Source organism: Hyla sarda, chromosome 9 (genome assembly GCF_029499605.1).
Source record: "Hyla sarda isolate aHylSar1 chromosome 9, aHylSar1.hap1, whole genome shotgun sequence".
Lineage (NCBI taxonomy): Eukaryota > Metazoa > Chordata > Amphibia > Anura > Hylidae > Hyla > Hyla sarda.
The window spans coordinates 177,965,903-177,981,282 of NC_079197.1; the positions used below are offsets into that span (position 1 = coordinate 177,965,903).

Sequence of the window (15,380 nt, forward strand, 5' to 3'; positions counted from 1 at the left end):
CGGCAAGGGAAGACAACAATATGCTCCAGGCAGCTCCAACCACGAGCTACCAACCCCAGCATCCCTCAGACACCACTCGACCTCTGGGCCCCAGGGAGATACATGTGAAGGGGCATAGATCCGCTAGACGAGCTAAACCCGACTCATTTGTCGATACCTCAGATGAGGACTCGTCGGCTAATTCCAACGAGTCAGACCAATCCGAGTCTGAATCTTTTCATGATGATGCTGGGGACACGGTGATCGACACAGACGCCAACCCTGCAACGCAGGGCGAGGTCCTCCTAGATGCTCTAGGCGAACCATTTTTCCACCCAGACGGCATCTCACATCCCCGTTCTGGTGAATGGACCCCCTTGCCTCACGTATCTAAATACGTGGAATCGTGGGCACGTAAGTCCCTGGATAGGACTAGCCGAAACAAACTGAGAGCAGAGTGCCCTAGGCCCTTCATTCCTAGAAAGTCAGTAGCTACCCCAGAGGTAGACCCAATTCTAACTAAATATTTGTTAAAATCTGGAAAATTCCCTAAGAAAGGGATTGAGAGGTCCTTTAAGTCAATACAGGACCGCATTCTGGACCTTCTCAGAGCAAGCAGCTGCAACTGATCAGCCTGTGGATCTCCAACAATTGCGAGGGTGGGCACAGAGAGCGGTCTGCCTAGCTGGCAGCACTAATACTACTTGCTCCATAGAGAGGCGCCGATCAATATTGATGCGCCTGGATCCTCAATTGTCCCACCTGGCAGAATCTGAGCCTGGCCCCTCAGCAGACGGAATGCTGTTTGGGGACTCCTTAATAAAGGACATTAACAAATTTGTAGGGCTTTTTACAAGCTTAGACAAAGCCCAGACGTCATTAAAGAAATCGGGGACCAATAAGGTTTTCCCTAAGGCCGGCAGAGGTAGAGGCCGATCTGCCGGCCGCGCTCCACCCTATAGGCCACAGGGCAGAGCCCCCTCTCAGTTTCAATACTCTCAGGCTCCATCCTACCCCATGCCAGTGGCGCAACCAGCGCCCTTCTTTCCACCCCGGGGCAGACCCTGGCGCGGCCGCGGCGGACGTGGTTACCCTCGATCCAGACCTCCTACCGGTGAGTACACCTTTCACTCCTCTTGCTCATATTCCTGTGGGGGGGCGCCTGAGGTATTTTATCCACGCTTGGTCTGCGATTACGGCAGACGCGTGGATTCTACAGACAGTAGCGGGATTGCTCATAGACCTCCAGTCACTACTGGTTCTAAATGTTATCCCCCCCCCCCTATCCGATTTACAAACCAAAACGTTACCCTCATAGACAAGGAGTTACAAGACCTCATAGCCAAGCAGGCGGTCATGGAGGTGGAACCCTCCTCTCCGGGCTTCGTAAGCAATCTCTTTTTAGTAAAGAAGAAAGGGGGTGGTTATCGTCCCGTGATCAACCTCCGGGACTTGAACCAACATGTCAAGTATCGACATTTCAAAATGAAGGGCATTCACTTCCTTCGGGACCTTCTTCAGCCGGGAGACTGGCTTGTGAAAATAGACTTGAAGGACGCCTACCTCACCGTCCCGATCCACAGGGAATCACAACACCTACTTCGATTCCTCTGGAGGGACCGAATGTGGCAGTTTACTTGCTTACCATTCGGTCTATCCTCCGCCCCGTGGTGTTTCACAAAACTCATGAAACCCGTGGTGGCGTCTTTAAGGAGGCGAGGTGTCCATCTGATCATTTATCTAGACGATCTCCTCATCATGGCTTATTCCAAACCTCAAGCATATCTCCACATGACATGGACGATGTCATTGTTACAAGGGCTGGGATTCATAATCAACCTAGAGAAATCTATCCTACTCCCAGCCCAAGAGATGGAGTTCTTGGGATTTCTGGTGGACACCAATCAGGCCGTCCTCCGTCTTCCCAAGTCAAAACTTACCCTGATCCGCAAAGAGATCAGGGCGGTCCTACGAAAGGGTTGTTTATCCTTGCGTGCGCTGGCGCGTCTGGTGGGTCTCCTAGCGGCCTCTATCCAGGCTATCTTCCCGGCCCCGCTTCACTACAGGGCCCTACAGAGGCTCAAGATCATGCATCTGAGGCAGGGTCTCAGATATGCAGACGAGGTACCCCTCTGCCCAGAGACCACCGAGGAATTACGATGGTGGCTTCGTCATGCCGTAGAGTGGAACGGCAAGACCATTTTCAATTCCAGTCCGGACATTATCATAGAGTCGGACGCGAGTCGACGGGGTTGGGGTGCCCGGTTTCGGAAGCTCCGCCACAGGAGGGACATGGTCCGCATCCGAAGCTACTCTTCACATCAATGCATTGGAACTCTTAGCGGCGTTTTTCGCCGTCAGGAGTCTCATACCACACGCGTCCAATTGCTGTGTATTACTGCGCATGGACAATGTGGCAGCGGTGCAATACGTCAACCGCTTAGGGGGCACCAAATCGAGAGTCCTGGCGAACGTCGCGAAGGACTTCTGGCACTTCTGCCTAGCCCGCGGAATAATCCCGATCGCGGAGTATATCCCAGGGGTCTCCAATATGGTTGCCGACTGGAATTCCTGCTATCTGCTCGATTCCAGCGATTGGCGGCTGAATCGTTCCATTTTTCTTCAGCTGAGGCAACTTTGGGGTCCGTTCCACTTGGATCTATTCGCCTCACGCCTCAATCACCAGCTACCCCACTTTTTCAGCTGGAGACCGGACCCGGAGGCGTACGCGGTGGACGCTTTCCGCCAAATCTGGCCGAAGGGCACGCATTATGCGTTTCCCCCCTTCCGGTTGATTCCAAGGGTCCTCTTACAGATAACGAACTCGAGTACGACGGTGGTGCTGATCACCCCCTGGTGGCCGACACAACCGTGGTTTCCCCTCCTTCTGGGGATGTCGGTGGATTATCCCAGATTGATTCCCCAATTTCCACAGCTGCTCACCAATCCGACCAAAGGTCTTCACCCCCTAGTTCTGGAGGGCAACTTGCCTCTCATGGCGTGGTTGGTTTCGGGATCCCAGATGCAGATAGCGACCTTTCAAAGTCAGCTAGGGATCTCCTCGCCTTGGCCTGGGCCCCCGGGACTAGATCGGCATATCGATCAGCCTGGAGACTCTGGGTGCGTTGGTGTGATCAACGACAGGTTGATCCCGTACAGGCACCTGTATCAGTAGTGGTGAATTACTTGGCTGATTCGTTTGAATCCGGCAAGTCCTATAGCTCCATTAACGTCTATCGGTCAGCTATCTCAGCCTATCACTGCCCGGTGGATTCCTTGCCGGTTGGTAAACACCCGTTGGTATGTAGACTTTTGAGAGGCATGAAGTTTCAACGACCTCCACGGCCCAGGTACCAAACCACCTGGGATGTTTCCAAGGTGCTTGACATGTTTTCCAACTGGGAAGACAACATCGATCTTTCCCTGAAATTGTTGTCCTTTAAACTAACGGTGCTCTTGTGTTTAGTGTCCGTCAAAAGGGTGTCGGACGTAAGGGCCCTGGACATTTCTAGGCGACAATTTTCGCCTCAGGGAGTTAGCTTTTCGGTGGTCCGTAGGACCAAGACGGGTATTCACTCGGTCTTCTACCCGTTTTTTCCGGATCATCCGCGGCTTTGTGTTGTCCGTTGCCTACAGGCCTACGAATCGCAGACTGCCGCCTTGCGTTCCTTGAATTCTTCCCAGCTTCTTGTCTCTTACGTTAAACCGCACCTCCCGGTTTCGTCAGCCACGCTGGCTCGTTGGGTGCGTTCCGCTATGGCACTGGCAGGTATAGACGTTTCCCTGTTTGGTGCTCACTCCACCAGGGGAGCGATGGCTACTAAGGTAGTCTCTTCAGGGGGCTCCCTTTCCGACCTTTTGATGGCGGCAGATTGGTCTTCTGAGACCACTTTTCGCCATTTCTACTTCAGACCGGAGGAACATATTTCCATGTCGGTCTTATGACAGTTTACGTATCTTATGTTTTGATGTATCATTGTGAACTGTTAGCTTTGAACTTGCATAAGATAGGAGCCTCCTGTCTGATATATAAATCTAGATTTTCCTAGCTTGTGACGGAAAATATTAGTTATATGAAGACAGGAGGCGAGTATCTTCCCTCCCGACCCAACCCTGTGATGGATGTCTTTATCTCTCCTCAGGTTACTGAAAGACGACGACGTGTCCGTGTTGGTGATTGACCTGGTCGAGCAGTTGACGGTTGTCCTCATCCCCTGTTGGGATGACGTTCCTCCGTTACCATCCCCGTTGGGATGGACTCGTTGGTGATGTTCCAGATCTGGAGTCGGAGAAGGCGGGCCGGCTGGCCGAAGACTTGTGTGGCGGTGCGGTTTTCCGGATGGCTATCGTGCTCCAGTGTTGCTGAGGTGTCGCATCAAGAAAGAGGAGGATCATCCTGGGGCAGTCCATTATATAGGGGCCACCAGCCTGAGCGTGGCTTCAGGATTACTAGGACTGCTGGGAGTTGTAGTTTTATGATAGAAAATTTTTTGTTTGAACTTTCTTAAAAGAAGTTATAAAGGTTCTGCTATGGGCATTAATAAAGGAAGATTAATGCATAAGATACTCGCCTCCTGTCTTCATATAACTAATATTTTCCGTCACAAGCTAGGAAAATCTAGATTTATATCCTGTATTATACTCCAGAGCTGTACTCAGTCTTCTGCTGGTGAGGTCACTATGTACATACATTACATTACTTATCCTGTACTGATCCTGAGTTATATCCTGTATTATACTCCAGAGCTGTACTCACTATTCTGCTGGTGGGGTCACTGTGTACATACATTACATTACTTATCCTGTACTGATCCTGAGTTATATCCTGTATTATACTCCAGAGCTGTACTCACTATTCTGCTGGTGAGGTCACTGTGTACATACATTACATTACTTATCCTGTACTGATCCTGAGTTATATCCTGTATTATACTCCAGAGCTGTACTCACTATTCTGCTGGTGAGGTCACTGTGTACATACATTACATTACTTATCCTGTACTGATCCTGAGTTATATCCTGTATTATACTCCAGAGCTGTACTCACTATTCTGCTGGTGAGGTCACTGTGTACATACATTACATTACTTATCCTGTACTGATCCTGAGTTATATCCTGTATTATACTCCAGAGCTGTACTCACTATTCTGCTGGTGGGGTCACTGTGTACATACATTACATTACTTATCCTGTACTGATCCTGAGTTATATCCTGTATTATACTCCAGAGTTGTACTCACTATTCTGCTGGTGAGATCACTGTATACATACATTACATTACTTATCCTGTACTGATCCTGAGTTATATCCTGTATTATACTCCAGAGCTGTACTCACTATTCTGCTGGTGAGGTCACTGTGTACATACATTACATTACTTATCCTGTACTGATCCTGAGTTATATCCTGTATTATACTCCAGAGCTGTACTCACTATTCTGCTGGTGAGGTCACTGTGTACATACATTACATTACTTATCCTGTACTGATCCTGAGTTATATCCTGTATTATACTCCAGAGCTGTACTCACTATTCTGCTGGTGGGGTCACTGTGTACATACATTATATTAGTTATCCTGTTCTGATCCTGAGTTATATCCTGTATTATACTCCAGAGCTGTACTCACTATTCTGCTGGTGGGGTCACTGTTTACATGTTGTGTTGTGCATTTTCTTACCTAGAATAGGTGAACACTTCAATGTTCTGGATGCTCTTATGTTGCTGGGTCAGGAGAAGAGGTTCCTCGTTTTCCAATATGTTTTCCTTATTTATCTCAGGTTCTTCTGCAGCGATTTCTTCTTTCTGGTAATAGAGGACAATACACAATATATCAGCCATATCATGAGAACTATATGATGAACTGTTCTATGTGTCAGGGAATAGGACAGGATGGCGACTGTAGCAATGTATGTAATGTATGTAACTGATGTAATCAGAACAGGGCGAGCGCTCGAGGTTTCTGGAAGCGGTCAGGTTTCCCATATAAATGCTAGGATTTACACCCCTCCGTCTGAGGCTTTACACTCCTCCGTCTGAGGATTTACACCCCTCCGTGTGAGGCTTCACATCACTCTGTCTGGGGCTTTAAACCCCGCCATCTGGTGCATTACTCTCCTCTGTCTAATGCTTTACACCCCTCCGTCCGATGCTTCACAACCCTCCGTCTGAGGCTTCACATCCCTCCGTCCAACGCTTCCCACCCCTCTGTCCGACACTTCACACTGCTCCATCTGAGGCTTTACACCCCTCAGTCCGACACTTCACAACGCTCCGTCCGATGCTTCACACCACTCTGCCTGAGGCTTTACATCCCTCCGTCTGAGGCTTTACACCCCTTCGTCTGAGGCTTCACATCACTCCGCCTGGGGCTTTACACCCCTCCATCTGGTTCATTACACTCTTCCGTCTAATGCTTTACACCCCTCCATCTGGGGCTTTACACCCCTCTGTCTGAGGCTTTACACCCTTCCGTCTGAGGCTTTACACCCCTCCGTCTGGGGCTTTACACCCCTCCATCTGACGCTTCACACCGCTCCATCTGAGGCTTTACACCCCTCCGTCTGGGGCTTTACACCCCTCCGTCTGGGGCTTTACAACCCTCCGTCTGGGGCTTTACACGGCTCCGTCTGAGGCTTTACATCCCTCCGTCTGAGGCTTTACACCTCTCTGTCTGACACTTAATAACGCTCTGTCCGACGCTTCACACTGTTCCGTCTGGCCCTTTTCACCCCCTCCGTTTAATGTTTTTCGTCCCCTCTTTCTGACGCTTTTCACCTCTATGTCTGCCACTTTACACCCCTCCATCTGATGCTTAACTCTCCTCCATTTAACACTTAACAACCCTTAGTCTGACGCTTTAAATTTCTCCATCTTGCGCTTTACTCTCCTCCGTCTGACACTTTACACTCCTCTGTCTGAGCCTTTACTCCCCTCCATCTGACCCTTTACACCCCTCTATCTGACCTGCAATTGGTGATGTAAGGCCGGCATGCAGCTGCTCAGCCATGAAGCTCCTGGCGGTCTCCGGTTTTGTGCTGATGGTAAAACCAGATGGACTTTGCAGTTATTAAAGGGCTTACCCAGTATTAGGAAAAAAAATTATATGGTACTGGGGCTTGGGAAAAATAGAAAAAAAACAAAACAAAAAAAACAATACTTACCACTGGTCCCCTGCAGCTCCTGTTTGGCTCCTTGGGGCTTTTTCTGCCTCCAAGAAGAAAATGCTGTGCAGGACCTGTCGGCATAGCCAATCCCTGGCTGAGTAGAGACACTGCTATCTATCACTTGCCTTGGAAGCAGGAAGAAGAGAGAAGATCCAGGGACCAGACGGGGACTAACAAAAGCTGTAGGGGACCAGGAAGGGACTGCGGGCAAGTAAAATTTTCCCTGGCCCCAGCAACATCTGATTTTCCCCCAAAAGCTGTAATACCACTTTAAATCAGCAGAGCATATGCACCTCAGTACTTATAATTCAGCTGATGGACGAAGATCCAGAAGGGAAGACATTTCAGGACGTGACTTGTTGCTGTGGTGGCTCCTATTACAGTACGCGCTGGTATCAGGGGGCGCTATAGAACAACCCATTCTAACACCAGTGTCTGTGAAGGCGACTGCACTGGTCAGGGCTGGATATTATACCCATGAAGTGATGGGACCTGGATTCAATGATTAAGAAAGTGTTTCCCAACCATGGCGCCTCCAGCTGTTGCAAAACTACAACTTCCAGCTTGCCCGGACAGCCTTTGGCTGTCCGGGCATGCTGGGAGTTGTAGTTTTGAAACAGCTGGAGGCACCCTGGTTGGGAAACACTGAATTAAGAGCTGGAGCCTTATACTTTTTTTTTCATATAGTGCAGCTCTAGTATACAGGCTGAGTATATGTATGTGAGTGTATATATATATATATATATATATATATATATATAGAGTGAGAGAGAGAGAGAGAGAGAGCATTATTGTACATCAGTGACAGTACACCACAAACCTGACAGTCCGTCATCCATGTCTGTAATCCAGAAAACGTAAAACTGGCCCAGTTAGCGCCATAATAATTTTTCCTGCAAAAAAAAATAAAAAAGCATGAAAAAGAGCAAAAACGAGTAGAAAGGGAGTCACACAGAACGATGAAGACTTTTCACAGTAATTCTGCCCTGCGAGAGACAGAGAAAGAGACAATAGAGCGAAAGAAAGAGAAAAAGAGAGCAAGAGTGAAAGAGTGTAAAAGAAAGGACAAAAATGAAAGAGAGAGCGAAAGGAAGTGAGAAATAAAGAGGAGAGTTAGAAAAAAGAAAGAAGACAAAGGAGGGAATGATAGAGAAAAAGAACAAAAAATCAGATCAAGACAGAGAGGGAAAAAAAAAGAGACCGAGAGGAGGACTGAGCAACAGACAGAATTGTGGTGAATTCCCGGCTGTCTCATGGTGACGGTTTTCGGATGATTTGTACCCGGGGAGATTTATCAGTGATCACACATTGGATGGGCTCAGAATCCATCATCGCCCGCTCAGGGTAACGCTGCTGCTTTTACGTTCTGTTCCCCTGAGTATAACTTGATAACAGTACAAGACCCCAGAGCAGTGTTTCCCAACCAGGGTGCCTTCAGCTGTTGCCAAACTACAACTTCCAACAAGCCCAGAGAGCCAAAGGCTGTCCAGGCATGCTGGGAGATGTAGTTTGGCAACAGCTGGAGGCACCCTGTTTGGGAAACCCTGCCCCAGGGATACAGATGTAGCAGAGCTGATTTTCTCAGGATATATCAAATTGTGTTCTCTCACCGGAGCCGTATCTCATAGCCCAGAGCTGTCATAGGTGCATATTGGTGGCTGATAACAGAGGACAATGGACTGTATGTACCTGTCCTACAGTGAGTCCCTCCAAGGTCTGAAGTGGCTGATAACAGAGGACAATGGACTGTATGTACCTGTCCTACAGTGAGTCCCTCTAAGGCCTGAAGTGGCTGATAACAGAGGACAATGGACTGTATGTATCTGTCCTACAGTGAGTCCCTCCAAGGCCTGAAGTGGCTGATAACAGAGGACAATGGACTGTATGTACCTGTCCTACAGTGAGTCCCTCTAAGGCCTGAAGTGGCTGATAACAGAGGACAATGGACTGTATGTACCTGTCCTACAGGGAGTCCCTCTAAGGCCTGAAGTGGCTGATAACAGAGGACAATGGACTGTATGTACTTGTCCTACAGTGAGTCCCTCTAAGGCCTGAAGTGGCTGATAACAGAGAACAATGGTCTGTATGTACCCGTCCTACAGTGAGTCCCTCCAAGGCCTGAAGTGGCTGATAACAGAGGACAATGGACTGTATGTACCTGTCCTACAGTGAGTCCCTCCAAGGCCTGAAGTGGCTGATAACAGAGGACAATGGACTGTATGTACCTGTCCTACAGTGAGTCTCTCCGAGGCCTGAAGTGGCTGGTAACAGGGGACAATGGACTGTATGTACCTGTCCTACAGTGAGTCCCTCTAAGGCCTGAAGTGGCTGATAACAGAGGACAATGGACTGTATGTACCTGTCCTACAGTGAGTCCCTCTAAGGCCTGAAGTGGCTGATAACAGAGGACAATGGACTGTATGTACCTGTCCTACAGTGAGTCCCTCTAAGGCCTGAAGTGGCTGATAACAGAGAACAATGGTCTGTATGTACCCGTCCTACAGTGAGTCCCTCCAAGGCCTGAAGTGGCTGATAACAGAGGACAATGGACTGTATGTACCTGTCCTACAGTGAGTCCCACTAAGGCCTGAAGTGGCTGATAACAGAGGACAATAGATCATACTCCATTACATAGCATAAAATAAAGACATAAATAAAGCCATATATACGTAACATCAGTCCGGGACGTCCATCTCCACATCTTTAATTGTAAATGACTTTTCTCCATCCCGTCGGCCCCTCACACTCCATTACTATGGGAGGCAGCGGCCGCAGTGATGGAGACGGATAGCTGGCACGCACGCACCACCCTCCTTCAATTACAATTTGGCACCGGACGACTCCGGCTTCAGCTCCGTCTGCGGGAATTAATGACAAACGGCCAATCAAGGGACAGACGGCTGCGGCTGATGGCGAGATGGGAGCGGGGCACATAAATCACCTGAGGTGCCACTCAATGCTTTTTAATGGACCTCTCCTGGAACGTTCCTTATCGCCCATTTGACGCCATTCTTAAAAATGTACGTCCCAGATTTAAAAAGAATTGATATATGGGCTGCAAAGTGGCAGGAAAAAAGTGTATTATGTGTTATACGGGAAACCACGCGTCTGATTACTGAGCCGCCATTACTCTTCTTAAAGGGGTACTCCACCCTTAAAGGGGTTATCCAGGAAAAAAAACTTTTTTTTTTTATATATCAACTGGCTGCAGAAAGTTAAACAGATTTGTAAATTACTTCTATTAAAAAATCTTCATCCTTTCAGTACTTAAGAGCTTCTGAAGTTGAGTTATTCTTTTCTGTCTAAGTGCTCTCTGATGACACCTGTCTCGGGAAACGCCCAGTTTAGAAGCAAATCCCCATAGCAAACCTCTTCTAAACTGGGCGGTTCCTGAGACAAGCAGAGATGTCAGCAGAGAGCACTGTTGCCAGACAGAAAACAACAACTCAACTTCAGCAGCTGATAATTATTGAAAGTATTAAGATTTTTTAATAGAAGTAATTTACAAATCTTTCTGGAGCCAGTTGATATACAAAAAAAGTTTGTTCCTGGAATACCCCTTAAAACATCTTATCCCCTATCCAAAGCATAGGGGATAAAATGTCTGATCGCGGGGGTCCTGCTGTTGGGACCCCCTGCGATCTCTGCGCAGCACCCGGCATTCTAAACAATATGTTAAGGCGGTGACGTCACGACCCCGCCGCGGGAACCCAGCGTTCTTAGAATACTGTTTAGAACACCGGGTACAGCACAGAGATAGTGGGGGGTCCAAGCGGCGGGACCCCCGCGATCAGACATCTTATCCCCTATGCTTTGGATAGGAGATAAGATGTCTAGGGGCGGAGTACCCCTTTAAAGGTAAAAAAAAAAAAGAGTCATTCTTAAGGGGTTAAAAAATGTACACCGAAAACTTCAGAATTTCTGGCTTGAACCAATTTGTTTTCCAATCAGATTAAAATAATAATAATTAATTAAAAGTCATAAAATTCTGTGACAAAATAAACAGAAACATAAGCTTTGAGGACAGGAGGCGCTTCAAGCTACAAAATGGCAAGTAAATTCTGCCAATCTGGCGAATGTGCGATTATCGCGAATTCCCAACCCATCGGACTCCACAATGAAAATGTTTTATTGATACAGGCAATGCACCAACTACCATTGGAATAAGTATATATATAAAAAAAAAGGAATTTTACAAAAAAGGAGAAAAAAAAATTAAATAACATATTAAAAAAATTAATAAAAATGATAACAAACAACCTAAAATAGAATCATAATAAACACGTAGCCACTGATTGGTGACAACTTACGAGTCAAGATGGAGGACGCGCTGTCCGATGCGAGAACAGGCGGCAGCGATGATCGACTCTGGGAGACCTGCAGAGAAAAAATGAAAATTTCAGCAGTTGGACAAACTTTCAAATAAAAAAAATAAAAAAAAGTAAAACAAAAGCCCAAAAAACAATGTAACTGCAATGTTATTTATTGATATACAGTGGGGATCAAAAGTTTGGGCACCCCAGGTAAAAATTTGTATTAATGTGCATAAAGAAGCCAAGGAAAGATGGAAAAATCTCCAAAAGGCATCAAATTACAGATTAGACATTCTTATAATATGTCAACAAAAGTTAGATTTTATTTCCATCATTTACACTTTCAAAATAACAGAAAACAAAAAAATGGCATCTGCAAAAGTTTGTGCACCCTGCAGAATTTATAGCATGCACTGCCCCCTTTGCAAAGCTGAGACCTGCCAGTGTCATGGATTGTTCTCAATCATCATCTGGGAAGACCGGGTGATGTCAATCTCAAAGGTTTTAAATGCCCAGACTCATCTGACCTTGCCCCAACAATCAGCACCATGGGTTCTTCTAAGCAGTTGTCTAGAAATCTGAAACTGAAAATAGTTGACGCTCACAAAGCTGGAGAAGGCTATAAGAAGATAGCAAAATGTTTTCAGATGTCAATATCCTCTGTTCGGAATGTAATTAAGAAATGGCAGTCATCAGGAACAGTGGAAGATAAAGCAAGATCTGGAAGACCAAGAAAAATATCAGACAGAACAGCTCGCAGGATTGTGAGAAAAACAATTAAAAACCCACGTTTGACTGCATAATCCCTCCAGAAAGACACTGGAGTTGTGGTACACTATTCCACTATAAAGAGATACTTGTAAAAACATGGTCTTCATGGAAGAGTCATCAGAAGAAAACCTCTTCTACGTCCTCACCACAAAAATCAGCGTATAAACTTTGCAAATGAACATATAGACAAGCCTGATGCATTTTGGAAACAAGTTCTGTGGACCGATGAAGTTAAAATTGAACTTTTTGGCTGGAATGAGCAAAGGTACGTTCTGAGAAAAAGGGGAACAAAATTTTATGAAAAGAACCTCTGTCCAACTGTTAAGCATGGGAGTGGATCAATCATGCTTTGGGGTTATATTGCAGCCTGTGGCACAGGGAACATTTCACGAGTAGAAGGAAAAATGGATTCAATACAATTTCAGCAAATTTTGGATGCTAACTTGATGCCATCTGTGAAAAAGCTGACGTTAAAGAGAGGATGGCTTCTACAAATGGATAATGATCCTAAACACACCTCGAAATCCACGGGGGATTACATCAAGAGGCGTAAACTGAAGGTTTTGCCATGGCCTTCACAATCTCCTGACCTCAACATAATTGAAACTCTATGGATAGACCTTAAAAGAGCAGTGCGTGACAGACAGCCCAGAAATCTCAAAGAACTGGAAGACTTTTGTAAGGAAGAATGGGCAAAGATACCTCAAACAAGAATTAAAAGACTCTTGGCTGGCTACAAAAAGTGTTTACAAGCTGTGATACTTGCCAAAGGGGGCAGTATAAGATATTAACTCTGCAGGGTGCACAAACTTTTGCAGACGCCATTTTTTTGTTTTCTGTTATTTTGAAAGTGTAAATGATGGAAATAAAATCTAACTTTTGTTGACATATTATAAGAATGTCTAATCTGTGATTTGGTGCCTTTTGGAGATTTTTCCCATCTTTCCTTGGCTTCTTTATACACATTAATACAAATTTTTACCTGGGGTGCCCAAACTTTTGATCCCCACTGTAAACAGGAAATAAACAAAATAAAAGTAGCAGAACGATAATTGCGGCGGCGAGCGCTGCAGGCGCAAGTTTTATCTTCCACAAGCTGGAGCCTCGCTCTATGGCAGTGGTGCAAAACTACAACTCCCAGCATGCCCGGACAGCCGTTGGCTGTCCGGGCATGCTGGGAATTGTAGCTTTGCAACCGAGGCTTTATTACAGGGTTAATCCAGCCGAAAGCAGATAACACAGATTACTGCCGTGTCGGATTGTACGCTGCGCTGATTTAATAGGAATAAAACACAATGGATGAAGCCTGTAATAAGGATGTGAACATTTATCCTGCAAATATTATAGTGGAGAGAAGAGGCCGATAAATATCACACGATCATCCGCCGCGGCCTCCGAGGAGAAGCGGCAGAATATTTCTTTCGGTTATTCATAAACTTGTGATTGTATTATATTACGTCTTTTTTATTATGCTGCAGATTGAATCATATTGTACCTTATATTCTAATATATTTGTTTGATCTTTTAGTTATAACATTACACAGTGCTTGTATTGTGAATTATGCAGTTTATTTTATTTAGTGTCCTAGTATACAGTGTTTATTACAGTGTTTGTAAAGCAATTTATGTTCATTGACTAGTGTATTATTATATTGTATATTCTATTACAAAAGGTTTATTACATTTGGTATTATACTATATTTTACATATATATGTGTATATATATATATATATATATATATATATATGCGCGTGTGTGATTTGTGTATTATGTATTTTATTGGTGTTTATTATATAATGTGTTATACAGTTTTTTTGTTTTATATTATTATTATTGCTTTTGTTTTACCTTATTCTTTCAATAGTTCACACATTGTAAAAATAGCCATATTTTTTTACCCAATTATACAGTGTTTAAAAAAAATATTTTATTTTCATTAAATACTTTATTAAATTATTATAATGTATAATTTACAAAAAGTTTATTACATTTGGTATTATGCTATATTATAAATATATTGTGTAATATATATATATATATATATATATATATATATATATATAATTGTTATTTTTTTGTATATTATGTATTTTATTAGTGTTTATTATATAGTTCATTTCTGTTTTATATTATTGCTTTTGTTTTACTTTATTCTTACAATAGTTCACACAGTGTAAAAATAGCTACCGTATATTTTTACCAATTATACAGTGTTTATAAAAAAAATATTTTATTTTCATTAAATATTGTATTAAATTATTATAATGTATAATTTACAAAAAGTTTATTACATTTGGTATTATACTATATTATAAATATATTGTGTAATATTATATATATATTGTGTATTATGTATTTTATTAGTATTTATTATACAATGTGTTTTATTATACAGATCTTTTTTGTTTTTTTATTATTGCTTTTGTTTTACTTTATTCTTTCTATAGTTCACATAGTGAATAAATTAGCCGTATTTTATTACCCCATTATACAGTTTAAAAATATATATATATTTATTTTTTTCATTAAATACAGTATTAAATTATTATGATGCATAATTAACAAAAGGTTTATTACATTTGGTTTTATACTATATTTGATATTATGTATTACATTATATATATTTATATATATTTTTTAGGTATTTTATGATATAGTGCTCATAATATGTTATATTTTACAGTTCTTTTTAGTTTTATTTTGCTTTTGTTTTACTTTATTGTTTCATAATACACACAGTGTAAAAGAAGATGTATTTTATTTTTTTGTACAAAAAAAAATTAACTTTGAGTTAAAAGGACACTGTCAGAATCAAAAACTTTTTAATGTTGTACATCTTGGGAAAGCATTAACCTTTCTAATATAACTCATACAAAAATATGATCTCCTTTCTATCACGGCATGTAAAAAAGACCACTAGGGGTCTCCATACCATCCAGAACATAATCCTGTCCGGCTGCAGTATAATCTTTGTCTGAGCAGAAGCGCAGACAGGTATAAAGCCCAGGAAGTGAGGGTGGGACTAGCACTCCTCTGTGCTCACTCCTGTCCTATCAGACTGCCACATGAAAACAGAGAGGAGGGGGTTACAGAGCAGCCTTGAGTGATTGGATGAAAAGACCCAACACAGCACAGCAGACTCAGGGAGGA

General features: G+C 43.9%; 1 protein-coding gene across 2 annotated transcripts in view; it reads right to left on the reverse strand.

Annotated features, from left to right (window-relative positions):
• CHM (CHM Rab escort protein) overlaps positions 1 to 15,380 on the reverse strand; it is a 155,648-nt gene that overhangs the window by 127,273 nt on the left and 12,995 nt on the right. For both annotated transcript variants that reach the window (XM_056538238.1, XM_056538237.1), the window contains exons 2-4: positions 11,456 to 11,522; positions 7,966 to 8,038; positions 5,660 to 5,784 (exon numbers count right to left, since the gene is read on the reverse strand). In XM_056538238.1, coding sequence (XP_056394213.1) covers positions 5,660 to 5,784; positions 7,966 to 8,038; positions 11,456 to 11,522 — 265 coding nt within the window. The remainder of the gene's footprint in view (positions 1 to 5,659; positions 5,785 to 7,965; positions 8,039 to 11,455; positions 11,523 to 15,380) is intronic.